The 16693-nt window shown below is 51.0% G+C and overlaps 1 protein-coding gene across 1 annotated transcript in view; it reads left to right on the forward strand.

Moving 5' to 3' along the window:
• LOC117590461 (neurogenic locus Notch protein) overlaps window positions 1–16693 on the forward strand; it is a 38939-nt gene that overhangs the window by 20445 nt on the left and 1801 nt on the right. The window contains exons 3-6 of the mRNA XM_034283098.1: window positions 2443–2711; window positions 2776–2980; window positions 5423–5553; window positions 10450–16625. Of these exons, the coding sequence (XP_034138989.1) occupies window positions 2443–2711; window positions 2776–2980; window positions 5423–5553; window positions 10450–16625 (6781 nt within the window). The remainder of the gene's footprint in view (window positions 1–2442; window positions 2712–2775; window positions 2981–5422; window positions 5554–10449; window positions 16626–16693) is intronic.

A 16693-nucleotide genomic window follows, 5' to 3' on the forward strand; every position in this document is an offset into this window, starting at 1 on the left:
ATTTTCTTGTTTTTTCTGCTCTTTATCGAGGGTGGTGGGGGTGGTTGCGTGGGTCATTGTGGGGGTGCTTTGGTAGTTGAGGGGGGGGGGGGGGGGGGGGACTGTCAAGGGGGGGATTCGAGATAATACACACACACGCGCGCATACAAGGGGCCTGCCTGTGGACCGACTACCTTGGTTTTATTTGCCAATGCGAGTCACGTTTTTCTCTCTCTCTCTCTCTCTGTCTCACTCTTGCCGTGCCTGTCTCTGGTCCGGTCCCCTCGAGAAAACAAGTTACCGACAAGCAACCAACTCCATTTCGAACTCCATTTCAAAGCCCCAAACTGCTGTGTGTGCTGTGTGTGTTTGCCTCCTCCTGTGTATAATTTATATTACACTAATTTTTTTCTTTTTTTTTTTCTTGCTGCTCAGCCAACATTTTTTTGTTGGCTCTCTTGGTGTCGCTCTCTTTATCTCTTTCTATGCTTGGCCAGCAAAAAGCCTGACACCTCATTTGAATGAAGTAGCTTAGCTGGGGGGGGTACGAGGAGGGAGGGTCCACTCGCTCCTGTTTCGTTTCGCCTTTTTGGCCCCGCCGTCTCTTATCAGCATCAGAGATCGCCTGACAAACGCAAATGAGACGCCGCGATGCTGCCTGCTAGCTGTTGTTGCTGCTGCTTGCTGCTGCTGTTTCATATCACTCCCTGCACTGCTTGCGTCTTGCACTTATGCTGCTTGCCGTTCTGCTCTACTCAGTGCTTCAATTTACTGCCTGCCACTACGTACTCCCGTTTAGAATTTATGCTATGCGAAGGATGAAAAGCAAGCGAACATTTGCTATAGATTATTCGCTATGCTATAAAAATATTCAATTGCATCCACAGCTGATGTTTTGTTACTACTATTTACTGCTGTTTCTACTCCCATTACTGCTACTGCTTTTCTGCTGCTCCTGCTTGCTATTGCTGCTACTGTTCTTCTGCCACTGCTTGGCGTTTTCTTGGCCACTGCCACTCGCTCGTGTTCGCTCTCCCTCTGCAGTCGATCCTCCTCCTCCTCTTTGTAGCTTCGATTACAATCGACAAGCGAGCAAAGCAAAGAGTTTATGTTTAGGCAGGGCTGTGCTATGCTTTGCTCCTCTCCCTCTACCTCTGCGCCTTGCTCTCTCTCTCTCTCACTGTCGATTGCTACAAATTAATGCTAAATCGAAATCTAAAGCATTTTCACACACTTGTAACGGGAAGTACGAAGCAACAAGGAGAAGACAGGAGTAGCAGGGGGGGGGCACAGGAGAAAAAAAATCAAACGTTAAAAAAGAAAAGCCGTTTTTCCTCCTGGTGCAGCAGTCAGTCTTCGCTCCCCCCCTCTCTTCGCTGCTTTAGCAGCATCTCTTTTGGCCTGGTCAGCAGCAGCAGCAGTTGCCTCTTAATGATTATTCATTGGCTGTTGTTGTTGTTGTTGTGGCTGATGTTGCACACAGCGCACCAGCAATGCGTGTAATTTTCTCATTGCCAGAGACCCCATGGAACACGCCAAGAAGAAGCACAAACTGATGGACAGAGACACAGAGAGAGAGAGGGTGTACAAGGGGAAGGGGTGGAGAGAAGAAAAATTTAATATGCAATCAAGATCGCGCACAAATTACCGTACATAAAAATTGTTTTCTCAAGGGAAAATCAACAACAACAACTGCAGCAGCAGCAGCAGCAGCGGCAGCGGCAGCAACAATGTGCAAGTTGTCGTCGAACAAAAGTGGTGGAGAGGAGTGGAGTCGGTGTTGGTGAGAGAATGAGGAGAAGTGCAAGCTCAGCAGCAGAGACCAAGACCAAGACCCAAGACCAAGGAGAGATGGAGAATATGGTGGCATCATTGTCATTATTCCACCAATTTGTTGCCTGTTTTTTTTTTTCTCTTTTTTAACTCATTTTTTTTTCTTCCTGTTTCTTTTTTTGTGTGCATAAAATATTGTTTATGGGAAGCTTATTGAACCGATTTGGCTGGCCTCGTTTTTCTCAGACATTGCTGGGCATTTTTGTGTGCTTATCGACAGGGCATAAAGTGCAATGCCCTAGGGAAATATTTTAGACAGGGAATAAAAGGAAGTTATTGACAAGAAATTTAGCTAAACTTGTGGCTGAGATCTGTGCCGTTGCAGCTACTCTCTGTCATGTGTGTGCCCCAGCAACTTGTCTGCAAGTTCTTCAGGCCAGTGTGAAAGTGGTCCACAGGCTGTGGCGGAAATGAGGCTACTTTGTCAGCTATAACTTAACACTTTTGCGGGACGGCTCTCTCTCTCTCTGGTGCGGCTTATCGGCCAGCGGAGATCTGCCAAAGTGCCGCTGTAAAGCCGACAAGTCCATAAACTAGCTATACATATATTTAATATCCCTCCACCCCAACTACCCCTAAGACACTTTTTTGTGTAATCAAAACTAATAATCTAAATCTGCCAATTTGCAGATGCGATTCACGTTATGTTGGCGACTACTGCGAATACCGCAATCCATGCTCGACGGTTCGTTGCCAGAATGGCGGCACCTGTCAGAAGACCTTTGGCAATGGCGGCATCTCGCCCGGCTTCTCCTGCAAGTGTCCGCTTGGCTTTAACGAGTCGCTCTGTGAGATTGCGGTGCCGAATGCCTGCGATCAGCATCGTTGCTACAACGGCGGCACCTGCCAGCTGAAGACCCTGCAGGAGGCGACGTGCGCCTGCGCCAACGGCTATACGGGTAAGAGTCCACACGACAGAGCACGAGGGAGGTGCAGCATCTAATGTCTATTTGAATATTTCAGGGGAACACTGCGAAACGAAGAATCTGTGCGCCAGTTCGCCCTGTCGTAATGGTGCCACCTGCACGGCTTTGGCCGGCAGCAGTAGCTTCACATGCACCTGTCCGCCTGGCTTTATGGGACGCACATGCGCCGAGGATGTTGAGGAGTGCCAATCGAATCCGTGCAAGTATGGCGGCACCTGTCAAAATACACATGGATCCTACAAGTAAGTTTGACACTCGCCCTCTCTATTGATCCTTAATCGGAAATGTCGCATCGTTTAACGATTGAACCCATCAATTAATCGCATGGCGCTGCTGGCTGTGATAACTCAACTCAGCTCCCTGACAAGTGCAAATTGTTTGCTTTGTTCGACAAAAGATCGGACACGTCTGATTCTGTTTTTATTATATGGTTTTTGTTTGCCTTTGCTTTTGTTTTTGTTCTCGCATTTGCATATTTATCTAAAGCTCCAGCTCCCCCGCCACCGTCATTCCTTTTGGAGACTTCCTTTAATTAATGGCAATTTAAAACTAATAACTTATAAAATCGCATTCAAAAACTGCTTTTGGCTTCATCGATTTGCATAGTTTATTGATTGTCGATTTGTTTTTTTTCCGATTTTTCGATTTTTCGTTTAGGCAACAACAAATTGCCCGCCAATTTCCACTCTAATTAAAATACACAAAAAGACGAACCGATCGAGCAATCGAGCGATCGGGCGACCGACCTGCCTTTAGAAAATAAATCAGACAAAAGATCCCAAATATCCGGCAAACTTTTCTGTGTCTGGTGTGTGAGTGTGTGTGTGTGTGTGTGGCGGCATCATTTACATTTTTAATTTGAAACACACAAATTATCAGAGCAACGGTGGCCCAGAAGGGGTGCGGGGTTATATCTCTACTAAATTAAATACGAAACAAAGCAACAACCAATTTGGACCAAAAAGTGCGAGGTGAACATGTGTTTGCCGTTTGTTTTTTTTCTTTTTTGGGCATTTCCATAACAATTAGCGCATAATGTCAGGTGGAAAGTGGTTTAAATAAATTGCAATTAAAAGGGTGGAGTAGCTCGCTTGGACTCTCCTCTCATCTTTAATGCTCTTCAGCCACTGTTGAATGTCTCGCTATTTGCATAAGGCAACCATTCGATTTGTGATTTTTATGATGTTTCCATGCTAAACACACTTCTGTTTATTCTACTTCTTAGTCATGGCTTAGTTTATGAGGTTTCATTTTGGTTGTTTCTTTTGTTTGCCGCCTCCCCTTCCCCGAAACGACAACGATTTTATTTGTCATCTGTCAGTCGTTGGTTTATTTATTAATGGAAACAAACGTTGAACACAAACGAGAATAATTAAGTTTGCGGTATGCGTTATTCATGGCTGTTTTGGCCATTCGAATTGCCAATTGTGGATGGGTTTTTGCGTAATTTTCGGCTATCAGAGCGGAGCCCATGAATAATTCAGAGTCGGTCAAAGGTAAATCAAACTGAATACACTCGTAATCCATAGATATGATTCATGATTTATGCACACGCACAGCAAACAAAAGGAGAATCAAACTACTGCTCCGAGCCATCATCATTATCTCTCTGAGAGTTATTGGCCCTTGGGCTATTCGGCTGCTGGGTGTTCACATGTCAATCAAATATTTATCATTATTTCTGAATACTTTCCTTGCAAACACTCAAGGAAAACTGTCATTAGGGAATATAAGTTTTGGTTTATTTGAATATGAAAGAAATTGAGTTCAGAAATGTTTCGATTTATTAATTTATTCATTTTTGTTGCAATTTTTGTTGACCATTTTCAATGTAATTTTCGTCCTTATGGGGAGTTGGATGGGTTCAGGACTCCCCAAAGAGTTCTCCCCGTTTCGGTGAGGTATTCGCGATGTTCGACTATTTGGACTGTGTGTTCTGTGTGCCTCTTTTAATTGTTTAATTTAATTAAATGCTCTTTAATGGTCTTAATTAGTGCTGCGGCGGGGCGTGGCCCCAGACATGGTCGTTGTCTTTGGCCTTTTAAGGTGCCACCACCACCACCACAACGACCGACCGACCGACCGACCGACCGACCACAGAAGGTGCCCGAAAAAGAAACCCAAACCCCAAAACCCGTTTTTCCGGGCTCAAACACAAAAAAATAAAAACAGAAGAAAAAACATTTCTCAAGAATCCCATTGCACTCGGGAGTTGGTGCTGGAGTTGGAGTTGGGTTTACATGCCACAAACAAATTAAGTTTAAATCACATTAAGAATAAAGAACAAAGAAGTGGCAGGCAGCCAGTGGAAGTGGCATAAAAATTGTTGTACAAAATCAAAGTAAGAAGAAACAACTCTTCTGGCCATAAAAAGAGAGTGCCAGCACAGCGTCCGAAGAGAGCTCCCAGAACCGGTTAAGGAACTCCTCTCTCTCTCTCTCTCTCTCTCTCTCTCTCTCTCTCTCTCTGTCTCTGTCTGTAAGCACACAAACACACACAGACGAGAGACAACCTCCTCTGTGTCTCTATTTGTGTCTCTTGCTGATTGGGAGATACAAATCCAAATCCAGATATGTGCAAACGGAAGTTCCATTAACCATTCCTGGATTGCACTCTTAACCTCAACATTTAATTGCTGTTAATGTTGACCCCAGAATTTAATCACTTCTTCTCTTCATCCACAGCTGCGTGTGTCCCACGGGCTACAAGGGCAAGGACTGCGATGAGAAGTACAAGCCCTGCAATCCATCGCCCTGCCAGAACGGCGGCAATTGTCGCTCCAATGGCCTGTCCTACGACTGCAAATGTACCACAGGTGAGTGTGTGTTTAGCTTCCCATAAGTTAAAGATTCGTTTTTTTTTTTTTTGGTGGCTGTGCGTTAATCGCTGTCTCAGCCAATTGCAAATGCAAATCTTGGATTGCAAGCCGCGCGATTATAATGGGTTCTCGATTGCTGGTTAGACCCCCGAGGCCATGAGTTCTCAGCACTTAGACCTGAGAGACTTCTCTCCGCTGAGAACTGTTCTCGCGTCCATGACTCATGACTAGCCACGAGCCAAAAAGACACCGAGAGAGAGACACACACACACACACAGACAGAGACAGAGACACAGACACAGGCTCGGCTGCTGTGGCTGCCACATTCGCGCCCACGCGGCAAGTCAACTACTGGCTGCTTGCCACAAGGTTCAAACTCGTTTGTCAGCCACTGCCGCCGCCTGGCATCTGCAGTCAGTTGAGCCACAAAGCCACGGAGCATCATTCATCAGTTTGGTTCAACTTTTACATCCCAGAGACACACACAGGGAGACGTCCATTCCATTCCACTCCAATCCAATCCATTCCGCCATTGCCCATTGCCCATTACGAATTTCATCGAGGCGGCAGGCAACCCGAAAAAAAAAAGATCGTGGCCTCATCTGCTTCTTTCTTCTGCGTGCCTGCCTGGCTGACTGCCTGACTGCCCCCAGTGCCCCGTTGTGGGGGCTCCTTAATGCGCTGATTGTGTTGCATGACCTCCTTAGGGCGTAACTGTGCTTAAGCATTCATTCCACTGATTTGTGGGAAGAGAGTGTGGCAACCAGGCAAACCCCCACACCCACAGCCCCAAAGAGTGGAAGCCACTTCTGACTATGTATGGAACTGTTGTAATTTGGCGAACCCATAAAGCAACTCCTGAGAGAGTTCCCTACGCTGAGAATCCTGGCAGACATTCGATTTTGGTAGATTTGTCAACGTACAAAACTAATCTACATTCTGCAGCATTCTCTTATACAGCATTTGCTTGTGCGTGTCGAGTCCAAGCAGCAAGCAGTGTTGGCACTTTTTGCTGGTTTCTTTCAAATAACTTGCGATTGTTTGAAGTTAGCTGTTCGAAAGCTGAGTGGCTGTACTCCCCATCAATTAATTTGAGAACTGCAACTGGAACCGATGAAGAGTAATTTCGATGCAGCATTTCTGCGGTAGCTTCTGCTGCTGCTGCTGCGAAAAAAAGAAGAGAATTCACGTTGTATGTGCATTCGCATATGTATTTATATTTATGTTTGCAGCCGCAACCTTCTTCTGTCGTCAATTGTCGCCCATTCAATGTTATTTGTTGCATTCATCATGTAAATTGCTCGCATTGCATATACCCTGTGTGTCTGTGTGTGTGTGTGTGTCTCGTGTGTGTTGTGTGCAATTTTCAATTAATTCATTTCAATTGAGGAGAATTGCACACGACATTATTTGTGCTGGTGCAACTGCAACAAGCCAGCAAGCAGCCAGGGCAGTTGCAACAACAGCAAACAGCAGGCACAGTGTGACCAGCCACTGGGAATCGTCACTCGCTGGTCGGTGCTCCGTGTCGTGTCCCTCCCATATATCTGTGTGTCGTCTGGCCTTTTAATTGCGCCCAATCAAAAATTCTAATGAGGCAAAACGCGAACCACGGGGCAGGGCTGGGGCAGGGCCGCGGATCACTTCACTTCAGTTTGGATCGAATCGCATCGGATCAGTTTTTGGGATCGTGTGAAAGTGTGACCAAAATTGCAATATTTATTACGATGGGAAATGTTATAACGCCTTTTTGCGGCTGTTTTTGCACTCTTTTGTTGTTGTTTGTCTCTGGCTAATGTTGAGCAATCCCAACCGAATTACAACAGCCAACAGACAGACAGACACAGACACGACACGACACGACACGAAGCGCCCTGTGGACATCACGGCGCAATATAGGCACATAGTGGGGCGGAGGCAGTTTGTTGCCATCTGTGGGAGGGAGGGAGTTGCACTCATTATGCAAAATAAAGAAAGAAGAAACAGAGTGAGCGACAGAGGAAGAGGAAGAGTTGGGGCGGGGAGGGGAGGCTGGTCTGTGGTGGGCTGGCTGGGAAACACGTTGGGTTGAAGAGACCAACAAATCCGCACAGAAACAAGAAAAGGGAAGGTTCAGCAGAGGCCAAAGCATTTTTACTAGCCGCATTTAGATCGATTTACTACCTTTGGTAGTAGCCATAGCCATCTGAGTTACATCCGAGTCTGAGATCCCTGTCTATACCTGACAGGCTGTCAGCTTTGGGGTTTTCAATCCATTTCTTGGCTGCTATGCGTTGTGCAATCTTTTTATGCAAAGGAATATCTTCCTGACTATCATTGGATTTTTGATTAATCGCAAGCGAATTTTTCGGCCTTTGATTGGACCTAAAAAGAACAGTTAGATCTGGGATAAATGTTCCCGCAGCTAATACGAGAATTCAACATCATATTCTGGCTTCTGACATGCCCATAAAATTTACAGATGGTTATCTCGAATCCTTCCCATAGTTCCAGTCTCCCTTTAGTTTTCCCTTCCAACTGCATCTGTTCTGTGTGATTTGTGTCTCCCCTCAGACACAGCATAAGATGCAGCGGATTTCTATTCCATTCCGGATTTTGATATAGTGCAGATCTGATATGCAGAAATCTGCGAATGTTCCCCGACAGTTGAGAGTTCAAAGTGCGGCGGTCACTAAGTGACTGGGTGACTTTTACTGTGACTTTTGTTACACGCTAAAAAGAAGAAACGAAAAAAAAAAGCGAAACGAATATGAAACATGTGTGTGCTTGAGTTTCGTGAGTGTGTTGTGTGTGTGTGTGTGTGTGCGACAGCAGATGTTGTTGTTGCTATGCTCTTACTCTTTCTTTCGCTGCCATCCCATCCTGAATTAATGTGCGCCTGCCTTGGTTTATTTTTAAAAACCAACACAGTTGCAGGAGACACTTAAAATGCCACTCTTCGTGGGTATCCAGGGTTCCAAAGTTCCAGGCAACAAGTTGCAGCAGTCTCTGTCTCACTCTTACATGCATGTGCATGTGTCCCCCACGTGTGTGTGTGTCTCTCGGCTGTGGGCCCTTCCTTTTGTAGGCCCGATAAAAAATACTAAAAGACAAAAACAACAACATCAAAAAACTCAACTTAAAACCGACCAAGCAAGAAAAACCATTAAAAACAAAGCTTGTGGGCGAGAGAGAGAGCTTTATTTTACCCCAAAAAACCATTGCAGCAAGAGCATGCCAGGCCAGGCAGCAAAGAGACGGAGAGCCAAGGCGAACGAGAGACAGAGAGAGAGACAGAGATCACACATAAAGTGCGATTTAATTCCTCGAAACAAACACAAACACACAAGCAAAGTAAACCAAAAGCAAAGTAAAGCGCAATGAACGAAGCCCAAAACTCGATCGAGTGCGGTGCGGTGCGGGAGAGGGCGGACAGCAGGCAAGCGTGCGAAAGAGATAGAGCAAGGGCAATCTTGCACATGCCAGACAGAGAAAGAGCTAGCGCAAGCCGCCGAAGCGCGCGCAGCATAAGCAACATTGGTATACCCTTTACTAAGTGAAGGCATTATGATTCGATCAAATGTTTGGCAGCGAAGAGGAATATTCATATTTTCTTATATCCCATGAATTCCAAAAACTAAAAACAATTAAGTTACTCTTTGCAATTAATAAATTATTTGTTATTATTATGTTGTTGCCGTATAAACAATGAACAATCGAAGGGCAAGGGTGTATGCAGATTCGGTTTTCCGTAACTAGTGTGTCTACTCTGCTTGAGTGAGAGGGAGGGAGAGAGTGTGGTTTGCTGAGGAATGGGGTAGAGCCCGACGCTCATTTTGCTTGGCGCGCATTCAAGATAGCGCTGACCGGGCTTCCAGCCAGCGTCCGCGTCGGCTTCGGGCTGCGGCTGGGCTGGCTTCGGGTTGGGGCTGGCCAGATATGAAACCGTGGGAAAGAACAACTAAAGACGTGTTGTACACACACACACAGTCTCACAGAGCATACAGCGCATACACACATGTATGAATGCCTCTGCGCGGCGGCGGCTGCCTTTCCTCTGTCTCTGTTTTTTACGTTATATTTTGTTTGCCCATTCGCTTCGCATGCGCAGCGTTGTTGTTTCGTTGTTCCGTTTTCTACATTGCCGCTGGCTAAACAGGAGGGAGAGAGAACGAGATGCAAGATGATGCGAGAGCGGCGGGCGAGCACAGGTAACTTTCAGGAGAGTGAGCGAGAGAGAGGGAGAGAGCAAGCCAAGCCGGCTCTCTCTCCATATGTCTGTCGGTCTGTCGGTCTGTCTCTCTATCGCTGGGGCTTGGAACAAAACATGTGCATCACAGCTGCAGAGCATTCCTCCAACAAGGCGATATTTTTAAGCGGCCTTTGCGCTTTGTGCGACTCCTTCGCCACTGACAACCACCTTTTCTGTTGTATGTATTCTTCCATTCCCTCGTCTTTTGTTGTTGCTTTAAACGTTTTCGTTTATTGAAGCATTTTATGATGTTGCCATAAATCTGTTTATGCACTTCATTGGACACACATACATACACACAGAGAGAACGTGTGCATATGCAGCCTTACCCTCTCATTAATATTCCATGGGTAGAGCAGTAGGGAGAGAGAATTTACGCTTAGAAGTGTGACCGTTTATTCACAAAATATAATCCCCGCTCTGAAGAATTCTACGATTTATTTTATGCGGATCAAATGATAGTTATATGGAATTTGAAACTTTTATGTACTATGATTTGTGCTCGTACTCAAATCAATCAAAGGGAACGGTTCCTTTGGTGTTCCTATTATTTTGCAGCCAAATTAGTTAAGGATCAAATCGATTTTTGAATCGATAACGATTAAAAACGATCACTAACGTTCGATTTTTTTCCTCTCTCTATTTCTATGTTTGTTTGGCAGGCTTCGAGGGCAAGAACTGCGACCAGAATATCGATGACTGCTCGGGGAACATGTGCCAGAATGGGGCGACCTGCATCGACGGCATCAATGACTATCGATGCAGCTGTCCGCCAAATTTCACCGGCAGATACTGCGAGGACGATGTGGACGAGTGCGCCCAGCGTCCGGCTGTGTGCCAGAACGGAGCGACCTGCACGAACACCCACGGATCGTACAGCTGCATCTGCGTAAATGGCTGGGCCGGCTCTGACTGCAGCGAAAACATCGACGACTGTGTGCAGGCGGCCTGCTTCTACGGTGCGACATGCATCGATGGCGTCGGCAGCTTCTACTGCCAGTGCACCAAGGGCAAGACGGGGCTGCTGTGCCACCTGGACGATGCCTGCACCTCGAATCCCTGCCATGCGGACGCCATCTGTGACACATCCCCGATCAATGGATCGTATGCCTGCTCGTGTGCCACCGGCTACAAGGGCGTCGACTGTTCCGAGGACATTGACGAGTGTGACCAGGGTTCGCCGTGCGAACATAACGGCATCTGTGTGAACACGCCCGGAAGTTATCGCTGCAATTGTTCGCAAGGCTTCACGGGTCCCCGCTGCGAGACGAACATCAACGAGTGCGAGTCGCATCCGTGCCAGAACGAGGGCAGCTGCCTGGACGATCCGGGCACCTTCCGGTGCGTCTGCATGCCGGGCTTCACGGGCACCCAGTGCGAGATCGACATTGACGAGTGCCAGTCCAGTCCCTGCCTGAACGACGGAACCTGCCACGACAAGATCAACGACTTTACGTGCAGCTGTGCCCTTGGCTTCACGGGCGCCCGCTGCCAGATCAACATCGACGACTGCCAGTCGCAGCCGTGCCGAAATCGGGGCATCTGCCACGATTCCATAGCCGGCTACAGTTGCGAGTGTCCGCCGGGCTACACCGGCACCAGCTGCGAGATAAACATCAACGACTGCGACTCGAATCCATGCCATCGCGGCAAGTGCATCGATGGCAACAACAGCTTCACCTGCCTCTGCGATCCCGGCTTCTCGGGCTACAGCTGCCAGACGCAGATCAACGAGTGCGAATCGAATCCCTGCCAGTTCGATGGCCACTGCCAGGACCGTGTGGGCAGCTACGTCTGCCACTGCCAGCCGGGCACGAGCGGCAAGAATTGCGAGATCAATGTGAACGAGTGTCACAGCAATCCGTGCAACAACGGCGCCACCTGCATCGATGGCATCAACTCGTACAGCTGCCAGTGTGTGCCCGGCTTTACGGGTCAGCACTGCGAGAAGAATGTGGACGAGTGCATCAGCAGTCCGTGTGCAAACAATGGCGTCTGCATTGACCAGGTGAATGGCTACAAGTGCGAGTGCCCGAGGGGTTTCTACGATGCCCACTGCCTCAGCGATGTGGACGAGTGCGCGTCGAATCCGTGCGTGAACGGTGCTCGCTGCGAGGACGGCATCAACGAGTACATCTGCCACTGCCCGCCAGGCTACAATGGCAAGCGTTGCGAGACGGACATCGACGAGTGCAGCAGCAATCCGTGCCAGCACGGCGGCACCTGCTACGACAAGCTGAACGCCTTCACCTGCCAGTGCATGCCCGGCTACACGGGTCAAAAATGCGAAACAAACATCGACGACTGTGTGACGAATCCGTGCGGCAATGGCGGCACCTGCATCGACAAGGTCAATGGCTACAAGTGCGTCTGCCGTGTGCCCTTCACGGGCCGCGACTGCGAGAGTAAGCTGGATCCATGCGCCAGCAATCGCTGCCGCAACGAGGCGAAGTGCACGCCCAGCTCGAACTTCCTGGACTTTGCCTGCACCTGCAAGCTCGGCTACACCGGACGCTACTGTGACGAGGACATTGACGAGTGCGCCCTCAGTTCGCCGTGCCGCAACGGTGCCAGCTGCCTGAATGTGCCCGGCTCCTACAAGTGCCTCTGCACGAAGGGCTACGAGGGACGCGATTGCGCGATCAATACGGATGACTGCGCCTCGTTCCCCTGCCAGAATGGCGGCACCTGCCTGGACGGCATCGGCGACTACACCTGCCTGTGTGTGGACGGATTCGATGGCAAGCACTGCGAGACGGATATCAACGAGTGCCTCAGCCAGCCCTGCCAGAACGGAGCGACATGCAGCCAGTACGTGAACAGCTACACGTGCACCTGCCCGCTGGGCTTCAGCGGCATCAATTGCCAGACGAACGATGAGGATTGCACGGACAGCTCCTGCCTGAATGGCGGCAGTTGCATCGATGGCATCAATGGCTACAACTGCAGCTGTCTGTCCGGCTTCTCGGGCGCCAACTGCCAATACAAATTGAACAAATGCGACTCGTCGCCCTGCCTGAACGGTGCAACGTGCCACGAGCAGCGGGACGAGTATACCTGCCACTGCCCCAGCGGCTATACGGGCAAACAGTGCGGCGACTATGTGGACTGGTGTGGTCAGTCGCCGTGCGAGAACGGTGCCACCTGCAGCCAGATGAAGCATCAGTTCAGCTGCAAGTGCTCCTCCGGCTGGACGGGCAAGCTTTGCGATGTGCAGACCATCTCCTGCCAGGATGCCGCCGAACGCAAAGGCCTCAGTCTGCGGCAGTTGTGCAACAATGGTACGTGCAAGGATCATGGCAACAGTCACGTGTGCTACTGCTCGCAGGGCTATGCCGGCAGCTACTGCCAGCAGGAGATCGACGAGTGTGCCCCACAGCCCTGCCAGAATGGCGGCACATGCCGCGATCTGATTGGTGCCTACGAATGCAATTGCCGTCAGGGATTTCAGGGACAGAATTGCGAGCTGAACATCGATGATTGTGCACCGAATCCGTGCCAGAATGGCGGCACCTGCCACGATCTGGTGAAAGACTTTAGCTGCAGCTGCCCGCCCGGCACGTTGGGCATCATTTGTGAGATCAATCAGGAGGACTGTGTGCCCGGTGCCTGCCACAACAATGGCAGCTGCATCGATCGTGTCGGTGGCTTTGAGTGCGTCTGTCCGCCCGGCTTTGTGGGTGCCCGCTGCGAGGGTGACATCAACGAGTGCCTCAGCAATCCCTGCTCCAATGCAGGAACCCTCGACTGTGTCCAGCTGGTCAACAACTATCACTGCAACTGCCGGCCGGGCCACATGGGTCGCCACTGTGAGCACAAGGTTGACTTCTGTGCCCACAGCCCCTGCCAGAATGGCGGCAACTGCAACATTCGCCAGAGCGGACATCATTGCATCTGCAACAATGGTTTCTACGGCAAGAACTGTGAGCTGAGCGGCCAGGACTGTGACTCGAATCCGTGCCTCGTCGGCAACTGTGTGGTGGATGACGATGGCTTTGGCTATCGCTGCGAGTGCCCGCGCGGCACCACCGGCGAACACTGCGAGGTGGACACGCTGGACGAGTGTCAGCCGAATCCCTGCCAGCAGGGTGCCGCCTGTGACAATCTGCTCGGCGACTATGACTGCCTCTGCCCGAGCCGATGGAAGGGCAAGCGCTGCCATGTGTACGATCCCAGCTATCCAGGCTGGGGCGGTTCCGGCAGCTCCAGCAGCGGCCTCGATCGCTATGCCGCCGATCTTGAGCAGCAGCGGGCCATGTGCCGGCAGCGTGGCTGCCAGGAGAAGCAGGGCAATGGCATCTGCGATGCCGAATGCAACAGTTATGCGTGCAACTTTGATGGCAACGACTGCTCGCTGGGCATCAATCCGTGGGCCAATTGCACCGGACCCGAGTGCTGGAACGTCTTCAAGAATGGCAAGTGCAACGAGGAGTGCAACAATGTGGCCTGCCACTTCGATGGCCACGACTGTGAGCGCAAGCTGAAGAGCTGCAACTTCCTCTACGATGCCTACTGCCAGAAGCACTATGGCGACGGCGTCTGCGACTACTACTGCAACAATGCTGAGTGCAGCTGGGACGGCTTGGATTGTGAGAACAAGACACAGTCGCCTCAGCTGGCCGAAGGTGCCATGTCTGTGGTCATGCTGATGGATGTGGAACAATTTCGATCGCTTCAGGCACAGTTTTTGCGCAACATGAGCCACATGCTGCGGACGACGGTGCGCATGAAGAAGGATTCACTCGGCCGGGACATGATCATCAATTGGAAGGACACGGTGCGCATGCCCGAAATAGAGGACACCGAATTTGCGCGCAAGAATAAGATTCTGTACACATCGCAGGGCTACAAGACGGGCATTCAGATCTACCTGGAGATTGACAATCGCAAGTGCACGGAATGCTTTCAGCATGCAGCGGAGGCGGCCGAGTTCCTTGCCGCCACAGCGGCCAAGCATCAGATAAATGCATTTCCCATCCACAGTGTGCGCGGTGTACAGAGCCCCGGGGATGATGATGGCGGGGAGCCGCCAGCGAATGTCAAGTATGTGATTGCGGGCATCATTCTGGTCATCATAGTGCTGGCATTCTTTGGCATGGTCCTCAGCACACAGCGTAAGCGTGCCCATGGGGTCACATGGTTCCCGGAGGGCTTCCGCGCACCGGCGGCCGTCATGTCACGTCGTCGTCGCGATCCCCATGGCCAGGAGATGCGAAATCTGAACAAGCAGGTGGCCCTGCAGAGTCAGGGTGTGGGCCAGCCGGGCGGCCATTGGTCGGACGATGAGTCCGATATGCCGCTGCCCAAGCGACAGCGCAGCGATCCCGTCTCCGTTGTGGGTCTGGGCAACAATGGTGGCTATGCCAGCGATCATACGATGGTCAGCGATTACGAGGAGGCCGACCAGAGGGTCTGGTCACAGGCACATCTGGATGTGGCCGATGTGCGTGCCATTATGACGCCGCCGGCGCATCAGGATGGCGGCAAGCACGATGTGGATGCGCGCGGACCCTGCGGCCTTACACCGCTGATGATTGTGGCAGTGCGCGGCGGCGGCCTGGACAGCGGCGAGGATATTGAGAACAATGATGACAGCACCGCTCAGGTGATATCCGATCTGTTGGCCCAGGGCGCCCAACTGGACGCCACCATGGACAAGACGGGCGAGACGTCGCTGCATTTGGCCGCTCGCTATGCTCGGGCGGATGCCGCCAAGCGACTGCTCGATGCTGGCGCTGATGCCAATTGTCAGGACAATACGGGCAGGACGCCACTGCATGCCGCTGTGGCTGCCGATGCCATGGGCGTGTTCCAGATACTCCTGCGGAACAGGGCAACCAATTTGAATGCACGCATGCATGACGGGACCACACCGCTGATACTTGCTGCGAGACTGGCCATCGAGGGCATGGTCGAGGATCTGATTACCGCCGATGCGGATATCAATGCGGCGGACAATTCGGGCAAGACGGCGCTGCATTGGGCCGCTGCGGTTAATAACACGGAGGCGGTGAACATTCTGCTGATGCATCACGCCAATCGCGATGCACAGGACGATAAGGATGAGACGCCGCTGTTCCTGGCCGCCCGCGAAGGCAGCTACGAGGCGTGCAAGGCGCTGCTGGATAACTTTGCCAATCGCGAGATCACCGATCACATGGACCGACTGCCACGGGACGTGGCCAGCGAGCGGCTGCATCATGATATTGTCCGGCTGCTGGATGAGCATGTGCCACGCTCGCCCCAGATGCTCAGCATGACGCCACAGGCGATGATCGGCTCACCGCCGCCGGGCCAACAGCCGCAGCTGATTACACAGCCGACGGTGATATCGGCTGGTGGTGGAGCGGGCAATGGGGCTGGCAAGCAGAGCAATCAAACGGCCAAACAGAAGGCCGCCAAGAAAGCGAAACTTATCGAGGGCAGCAGTCCCGACAATGGCCTCGATGCGGCCGGCAGTCTCAGGCGGAAGCCCAGCTCAAAAAAGACAAATGCGGCCTCAAAAAAGGGAGCCATGAACGGCACGAGCCTCAATCCTGTGCAGCTAATGAGTGGCTCGACGACGGGTGCGGGCTCCGGTGCGGGAACGGGTGCAGGTGCGGGTGCGCCAAACCAGCCGCCACAGCCCACGTCGCTGCTGTCGTCAGCGGGAGGGGGGAGTGTGATGGCCTCGGAGCTGGATGCCTCCTCGCCGCTGGGTGTGGGCGTCAACGGGATGAACGGAAACCTGCCCAGCCCATACGACACCAATTCGATGTACTCGAATGCCATGGCCGCGCCACAGCCCAACGGTCCCAATGGGGCCAAACAGCCGCCGAGCTATGAGGACTGCATTAAGGTAAGCCAAAGGACAGCTCTCAATCCTCAGTCCTTGACAGCAACTAAAATGCTCTTTGTTTTGCTCTC

This window comes from Drosophila guanche, unplaced genomic scaffold, assembly GCF_900245975.1.
Source record: "Drosophila guanche unplaced genomic scaffold, DGUA_6, whole genome shotgun sequence".
Classification (NCBI taxonomy): domain Eukaryota; kingdom Metazoa; phylum Arthropoda; class Insecta; order Diptera; family Drosophilidae; genus Drosophila; species Drosophila guanche.